The following is a 9,052-nucleotide window of genomic DNA, read 5'->3' as shown; positions in this document are numbered from 1 at the left end:
CCCCCCCCCCTTTCCTTCTCTCCTTTCCCCTCTCCTACTTGGACAAGGAAAGGGAGGGGAGTCCTACTCCCGGTAGGAGTAGGACTCCTCCTGCGCGCCTCCTACTAGGGCCGGCTGCACCCCCCCCTTGGATCCTTTATATACGGAGGCAAGGGGCACCCCTAGACACACAAGTTGATCCACGTGATCATATTCTTAGCCGTGTGCGGTGCCCCCTTCCACCATAGTCCTCGATAATATTGTAGCGGTGCTTAGGCGAAGCCCTGCGACAGTAGTACATCAAGATCGTCACCACGCCGTCGTGCTGACGAAACTCTTCCCCGACACTTTGCTGGATCGGAGTCCGGGGATCGTCATCGAGCTGAACGTGTGCTAGAACTCGGAGGTGCCGTAGTTTCGGTGCTTGATCGGTCGAGTCGTGAAGACGTACGACTACATCAACCAAGTTAACGCTTTCGTTGTCGATCTACAAGGGTACGTAGATCACACTCTCCCCCTCTCGTTGCTATGCATCACCATGATCTTGCGTGTGCGTAGGAATTTTTTTGAAATTACTACGAAACCCAACACTATTACCTTGCAAATGGCATCTATCCTCCATGTGCCATATTTGTGAATGACAATCTCGTGTCCTTAAGGTAACAAGAGATTCCACTTTGCAATATGTTAAGAGTCGACAAGAAATGATGTTGAGAGAGCTTTTAATGTGCTTCAAAAGTGCTTTGCTATTATTCGTGGCCCTGTCGTGTATCGAAACTATTGAAACTCACACGTCCTATGGCAAATAATGATATGGTGCATCACCTTACAAAACATGATTATTGAGGATGAGAGAGGCTTGCCAATGAACTTGCGGTACATCAACAATGGGGATCCCGTCGAGCAGAACACGAGGAAAACATGATACAGAGTTTCCTCGTTGCGCATCGAAATATCAAGAACTAAGAAGTTCATACCCAACTTCGAGATGATCTACTTGTGGGCACTTCATAGCACATGATTGTTGTGCTTCTATCATGCCTTCTATTTACTTCATTTGGATATTTCGTGTGTTTGAATTTGAATAATAATTTTTGTAATGTTTGCGAACTGTGTGAACCTTAATTATTAAGTTTATTAAATTTGTAACTTTCTATTTACTTCACCTTTTTGCCCACTGTTCCGCACGGTACAGGTTTGGCTTCTTGCCCTTTCATCAAAAGACAAATGGGCATTGCAACTTGAAAGTCTATTCTACTCCAGAACTCAAATGAGCTCGGGATGAACAGTAAATCCGAAAAAAATGAAAACATGTTAAGAAAATTCTGAAATTTTTTGGTGGCAAACATTGACAAATTTTCTGAATGCTTGCAAACTACCAATACCCAGAATCAACCGACAGATCCTTGTTGAAATCCACCAGATACATAGCATTGCAACTTCTTGCCAGTTTCAAGAATGGCAATGGGGGAGCATCACGGAGTCCTCATGATACAATAGTCCTACTACAACATTACATTTCCAGGTTAAGAGTTTATATACACGTCTTCCTCCAGGCCGGGACCAAACCTCCCCCCCACGAGGCACACGGCGTTCGCCGGAATCAAGAGCACGCGCATCCTCAGTACGCATGGCTGGTGGCCTGCAGGGCGCTTCCGGCGCGGTGGCGCTGGAGGCCGCAGGCACAGTGGACGTTAGTCAGGCTGAGGCAGCCGCTGATGATGAGGGAGTGCCTCTCCGGGCAGGTGTGGAGCGACGGGAAGGAGTCGCACACCGCCTGAACCGCGGGGGGCGTCAGGGCCGTGCACTGGCTGATGTTCAGGTTTGCCAGCCCATCGACGTCCTTCGAGCTGCTGCTGCTGCTCCGCGGGGTGCCCCACCTCCCTCGTTTGCTCTTCACGCAGCTGTTTGCGAGGGAGTACATGGCACGGTCGGTGATGTTCTGGCAGTAGTACAGGCCCAAAGATCGCAGGTACGGGCACCCGCTTGCTAGAGCAATAACACTCTCGTCTGCAGTGAAAGATCGGGTACAATTAGTGCTTGTCTAAGTTCTGAAAGAGTGACACAAAACATCATCATCTTAGCTCCTATTGGTTTTACAGTGGCTTTCGAAAAGCAAATATTAACAGTTGGTTGAAAGCATCTCAAAATCATGTACTCCCTCCGTTCCGAATTACTTGTCTTGGATTTGTCTAGATATGGATGTATCTAGACTCATTTTAGTGCTAGATACATCCGTATCTAGACAAATCCAAGACAAGTAATTCGGAACGGAGGGAGTACATCATAGCAACCCAGGTGCCTCTGGGTGCTATTTTCATATCCAGAAGTACTCCCTCCGTCCGAAAAAGCTTGTCCCTCAAATGGGTGTATCTAGCACCAAGTTAGTGCTAGATATACATCCATTTGAGGCATCCATTTGAGGGACAAGTTTGGGACAAGCTTTTTCAGACGGAGGGAGTACAACCTAGAAGATTACCAATAATAGAAACAAACGTACCAGCAGCTTTGCTTCTCACCAATCAATGAAAAGCAATAGGTTATCCAAAGAACTAGTCAATGGAGAGCAATAGGTTATCGAAAGAACAAATCGTATATGTGGTAATTACCTGTTATAAGAACACAGCCACACAAATCCAGGGCCCTGAGATCAGGGCAACCTGATGCCAAGCTGGTAACCCCCTCATCTGTGACATTGTCACACCAACCTAGGTTTAAAGTTTGCAGGTGCCCACAGTTTTGGGCTATGGCCTGCATCAAGATTTTCAGAGATTATTAAACAGAAGTTCATGAATACATGCTAAGAAAATCCTGGGCTAAGCGAAATACCTGCAAGGATTCATCAGTGGCTGCCTTTCCACATCCACAAAGATTCAAGCTCTTCAGGTTTTTACAGTGGCAACTAAGGTAGATTAAGGCACTGTCACTGAAACTGGAACACCCACTGATGTTCAGTTTTGTAAGCCGAGGACATCCGTTGGCCAGTGCATACAATGAACGGTCACTAAGCCGGAAACTTCGGCTGAGGTCTAACTCACGTAGATCATAACAGTAGTTGGCAACAGCCTCTACTGCACTGTCTTCAAGCTGAGGTTTGATTTGGCGAAGAGTGAGAACCTGAAGCTTTGTGAACTTGTGAGCAAATGATATTGTTAAGTTATTCATGTTCTGCTGGCACCTGCAGATGGTACAGATTTAGGTTCGACCAACAAATTCCAAAAGTACAGACCATCAACACCAATTATAAGACCATTAAAAGAACATGAATATACACTGGTAATGCTTGGTTGTGTACATGTGAGTTTAAAATGAAGAGAGAGAACACCAGAAGAGATGTTATATTTGAAACGATATCACTTAAACCAATAGACAAGGAAGGATGGCCGCAAATAACATAGGAGTGGTATTTCTTCACAGGAAACATCAAAGCGACGCATTAATTAATTAATTAGGAATTAAAATGAGAAAAAAAAGGTCACATTGTTGGTGCCCCTCAGGGAAAATATGACATCCTTCTAAATTTACTGACCGGTTTGTCATGAGCATCATCCAACTGATAGAGCACCAACAAATGTGACCTTTTTCCATACTCTATTAATGAGAAGTTTCAAGAATCAAGGTAGTGGGTGGAAGGTTTCTCAGATTGTGACGCATACGCATGAACCCATGTTAGAAAGTGATAACTTCCATAAACATTAATTTTAGTTGTTGACTCATACTACAACATAATCGGCGTCTTGTTTTCAGAACCGAAAAAAAGGGGTAAGGTGAAGACTTCAGCACCATTTAGGGCGGGTGGAGAACGAGTTGACGCCCATGGGTTTGGTTACTTTTCCTATGAAGGAGCATATGAATGGGTAATAGGAGACCGGATTTAAGAGCATGTCAGAGGACTAGAGAAAACAATCTAGTAAGAGCGACATGGTGTCATATCCGAATTTCTCAGTTCACGAGCTACCCCACCACCGTTTAATAATTAAAGCCAGGTTGAAGTATTCCAACAAATCTACATAATAAGGGCTCCCTTTACCTAAAGTGTGCAAATGCAATGTTGAGCAAAATTCTGTCCTCTTCACACGAACAGAACAAAACACCTGCTGCTCTGAAGAACTAGACTGAGAGATACGAAGTTACTCACCATGAGAGGGAAAGATTAGTGACCCCCCATCCTAACGCGTCGCGCCAGCCAGTGCAAACACCGGATGCCACAACGACAATTCGATCATCTCCAGCAACTGATATGATCCGCATAAGCAGCTCCATTGGAAGGTCCTTCCATCCTGACAACATAGGCATAGCGCCACCAGTTTCAGCCTGCCCCCTTCCACCACCGCTAGACACCATGAGGTTGCTGAAGCACGCATCCAACTGCCTGTCTACTGACCTCGCACTGACCATTTTCAATATTACTGCTTCAAGTATCAATGTACCCCTGCAATTACAATTACAGGCAATCCAATCAATAAAAGCAATCCAAGATAAAATGGCATAATATAGCAAACTATTCGACCTCTGCTTCCTGAAAACTAAGATAGGTGATAACAGCTGCATTCAGAGACGGCATAGCAATCAAGAAAAACGTGCAAGGACACTGCTAACAATACAGATTTATTGAAAATGCATATAACAGCATAAGATTAAACACAGGTAGGCAGGACGGCACCAAGCTGGGTTAAACAGAAATAATTTATACAAAAATTGTTTAAGCACACCAAGTTCTTTATACTTGTCGAACTGAAATAGCCAATTAGGGGTAACGAACAGTCAGATGGGCAAGAATAAATTTGAGAATGTGAGGCTAATTATGTACCTATGAATAATTGGAAAAGAAATAACAGATGAGGACCTGAATGGGGATCAGAACAAAGGTACAGCGCGACCACGGATACTGTGGATCAATGCTGTTTTCGTCGCATGGCAGGGAAATCTACGAGATGGAGAAGCTGGAAAGAATGTATCAAGAATCCACAGATGGAGAAGTGCGTACTTATAGAACTCTACCAACATGGCACCTTTCCGGCTTGGATTGGGCGAGGGACTTGCCAGTCACAATCAGAGAGCAAGTCACATCCTTAAAATAAGGCGAGGGAAACATTGCGGAGGCTTCTAGGGATCAAGGTCTCGATTTCCTCTGACTTTTGATCAGCAAAGCAATAAAGCCGCCGAGCTCGCTAATCTAGGCTTACAGTACATCGGAAAAGCCGATTAATCGGGGTACAATCGAGACGAAGCCCGAAACTTGAGGAATAAATCGGCAAAGAGGTCTGCTGAGAAATGCAAACAGACCCGGTGGTGCTAGCAAGGGACGAATGATCCTCCGGAGTACTCAATCCCGAGGAAAAAATAATCCGACAATCTGCAAGAAAAGATGAAGGAAAGATTGCGACTCACCTCGAGGACCTCGACCGGCCCGGAGCCGGAGACGGGACGCGGGTAGGGCGGTTGAACAGGGACGCCTGTGGCGACCTTGCACAGGGCCGAGACGGAGGAGGCCTTGAGGTGGCGAGGAGGAAGAAGCCAGGGGAGGGGAGGGGGGCGGACGCTGAGGAAGCTGGCGTGGCGCGCGCGTGCAGGGAAAGGGTGGCTATATCCGGCCGGCCGACTTTAGTAGGCGGCGCCGATGGCTGTGGCTTGCCGACACGCGAGGTGCCCGGCGGATGCGGGAGATTTTTCTTCCCTCCTCGCGCTCGGGGCGCGGGCGGGGGTGCGCGTTGGCCGGAGGGACGGACACGAAAGGGCCGCCTGGGGCGGCACGGAGGGGCCGGCGCTTTTTTTAACGTCGACAAAAAGAGGTTCCTTTCTTCCTTCCTCGGCCCGAGGGGCGCGGAAGGAATCGTTCGCAACGGAATAGGCCACGAGTTTCGTCGCCGTCGTTTTCGCTTCCGTGTTCCGGCGGAGTACTCCTCCGTTCCTCCCTTCCGCGTGTGCGTGCGTGCGTCACGACCTTGATCATCGGTTCCGGTGTCTCCGGCCGAGGAGATATGTATGCGTCCGCGAGTCCAGTAGGCTGCATCGTGTCTTTGTCGTCGGATCGCATCGCATGGCTCCGTGGCCAGCGGCGTGCCCATCCTATATAATTTGACGTGTACATGCCTACAAGGCACAGCGCTGCACCGAGCTTTCAAGTCCCACAACTGGCTTATCTCCGTGCAAGTGCAATGCAGCCGTAACGATCCGATCACGTTTGAATGGACTGCAGGTGGCCATGAGCAGCCTCTCAGCTTGCACACACACATTTTCGCGAGGACCTGCAGTGCTCTTCCATGACTTTTACTTAGAGCCCACCTCCGTGCTTGCTTAATGTTACTACTTAGGTAGTAAAACAATCCGGTGCTAAGCTCGATAGCGGCAACCCAGAGTGTGCGTGTGTGCGTTCATAAAGATGAGTATATGCACGTATATATATGAGCGTTTGCGTCTGTACTGTGTTAAAAAAAACTTCAAAAATTTCCCGTCGAGAAAAGGAACTTGGGAATTTTATCTGAACTCGTTGTCTAGTTTTGGCGCTACGTGGAGCAAATATACCGCCTTCTTCCATTATTTCACCATCGCGATGAGCCGATGAGCCGCTGGTCGCTTTCCACTTGCCGGTGTCTGCCGCCATCCGGATGATGACAAGTGATAATTCTGTGTGTGCATCTGTTAGCTGTGGCGTGTGGGCCGTAATACTCCACATCCGCATGCAAAAACAATCACACACTGCCCCGTCCTACCATGTCAGCTCGTGCGTGGCTGTTCGATCCGAACGCATCCATCAGAATTCATTTCGCGCGCCTTTGTTACGGTTTTCTTAGCTCTTGTACGTCGACGTGCGGAAGAAGTCTATAGAAATGGAGCACCTTCCCTCGGAAGCTAGCTCGGATACAGCGAGCGAACCGGGTGTAATTCAGATGGTTAGGTTTCATGTGATGGAATCATTTGTTAGAGTTCAAGTCCTAGAATTGATGTTGGTGCTTGTAATTTTTTAGATTTATTTCAGGCTCTTCGATGATGTTTATTCAGTGGGAGGAAATGTTTATGTGGACGCCCGTGATGACTTCGTCAATCTTAAGATGTGATGCTAGCTCGGTATCTCGGATGTGCTCATAAAGGTAGGATGTGCGTGCATGCATTCCTATGAATGAGTGTATGCGTGTATGTGAACATCAGAAAAAACTTGTATAGAATCTTGGAAATTTATGGCAAATCTGGATTTAGGAACTTGTACAGCATCGCTACTCTTATTAAAAAAAGATGTCACAGGCTTAATCTATTAACTAAAAGAAGAAATTGTTTCATTCAACCAATGAAAAACCAGACAAAGATGACACATCATGCCTATGAGAGAGGGCATCCGGCCGAAACTGTTACCCACACAAACCTGCATACACAGCCTAAGAGAGGAACATTGTCGAAGCTATTGCTCGAGTCGATTCCGACACATCTTGACGTAGGGCTCATCATCTAGTCGTTTTGAAACGATGGCAATATGGGTAATCGGTCAAGAAATATATTTTTAAACCAATTGGAAAAACATGGACCCACAGATTTTATACAGAGATATTACCCTAGGTTCTAATTTTGATTGTATTGATATGAGGTGTAGTACAAACTACAGAGTATATGTATCTAACATGAGATTGTTGTGTAAGATTATAATCATCTATCGACTAGTCTGACCTCGATTTATATAATGTACCGAAGACCTTGCCTAGGATTTATTAGAGTCCTCTTCTTGCGCTTCAAATCTCATGGAATCTTCCTTGTATAGGTCATGGCCATCCGAAGAGGTCCGGTAATTAACCGCCACGGGGTCATCGGCCCGACCCTCCTGGCCGGGAGACGACATGGTGAGTACCCCTAGTCCAGAACAGGTGTCAGCAAACTTCATTGTTATCACTTCTTCGCGAGCAAGCCATTTCCAACTTCATCGGGACGACCAACCAAAAATCCGCACTGCATGCAATGCATGAGAACCCTGTTAGCCTATGTCAAACAATCAACCATAGATATTGTGGACTAGGCAACTCCGACTTATGTGAAGAGTATCATGGGACAAAGAAGCGTGCCTTGCACAAACATATCCTAACCTGCCCCATCGCATGGCATCATTATTGTCGCGTCGCCTGCCGCCGCTACAACTCCAACTTCACGCTCAAGGACACGTCGAACTGTCAATGATGAAGGACATGTCATGCCCCTACTCCTCTTGCCATCACCAAAGTGGTCACACGAATCACAACACCACCTTAACCTCTAACATAGTCGGTCAGGCACAAGCCGGCCACGATGTCGTGCACGCGCAACTTTAGGAAAGCACGAACGAGACCATGGTCTTGAAGACAGCACCCTGAAGAGGGAAAACTATGGTGAACCGACACTATCACCCTAAGAGCATGACCCAAGGGTGGGGCGCAATGATCCTCGACGACACCTCCAAGGAGGAAAGCGACGCCCACGGACGTTATCACCCGCCGGTCCTCAAGTGCCAGCAAAACCTTCGCCCGAAGCCTCTGCACCATCTGATGCCCCCATGTAGCCGTCAACAATCTTTGTCGTGCCAATCCGCTGAGCCATCCACCATCCACGTAGCCACCACGCCATGTCGCACCAAAGCCACTGCATCCCTCGTCTCCAACAACCACCGAAGGGTCAAATCTGGATGAGCCAACTCAGATCGGGTGACCACCCTGCCTGCACCGCACGAGGCAATGCCCATTGCACTAAACCTTGTGGTGGAACCAATCCACCCGGGATCAAGCTCCATACTTGACGTAGGAGCTCGCATATTTTTCTGAGTTTATTTGGATGATATTCTTTCAGATGACGGGGAGACGATTTGTGGCACATAGGGGTGGGGCACGCATGCGTGTAGTCACATGATTATGCCAAGATTTGAAAAGTGGTTTTGTGACAATAGCTTAATTGTTGCATGCATACATGCATCTTTTGGTACAACATTTGGGAGGGAGTCCACCATACCACCTGTCCTTTTCCTTTTGACTTATAAATTTGAATCTATTATATCTTTTAAATCGAAAGACCAATTTATATTTTGTTTGCATATTCGTGTTCCTTGTGACAAGAGCTTTGA

The 9,052-nt window shown here is 47.0% G+C and overlaps 1 protein-coding gene across 1 annotated transcript; it reads right to left on the bottom strand.

Moving 5' to 3' along the window:
• Positions 1–1,335: 1,335 nt before the first annotated feature.
• On the bottom strand, positions 1,336–5,763 carry LOC119280222 (F-box protein SKP2A-like). The gene is made up of 5 exons (XM_037561149.1): positions 5,371–5,763; positions 4,118–4,411; positions 2,809–3,157; positions 2,589–2,730; positions 1,336–1,989 (listed from the first exon to the last, which is right to left on the bottom strand). The coding sequence occupies exons 2-5, from the start codon at positions 4,375–4,377 to the stop codon at positions 1,601–1,603; spliced, it is 1,140 nt and encodes a 379-aa protein (XP_037417046.1). The 5' UTR covers positions 4,378–4,411; positions 5,371–5,763; the 3' UTR covers positions 1,336–1,600.
• Positions 5,764–9,052: the final 3,289 nt, after the last annotated feature.

This window comes from Triticum dicoccoides, chromosome 1A (assembly GCF_002162155.2).
Source record: "Triticum dicoccoides isolate Atlit2015 ecotype Zavitan chromosome 1A, WEW_v2.0, whole genome shotgun sequence".
Lineage (NCBI taxonomy): Eukaryota > Viridiplantae > Streptophyta > Magnoliopsida > Poales > Poaceae > Triticum > Triticum dicoccoides.
Note: the sequence above shows the minus strand (reverse complement) of the source record. Positions and strands in the feature narration are given on the sequence as shown.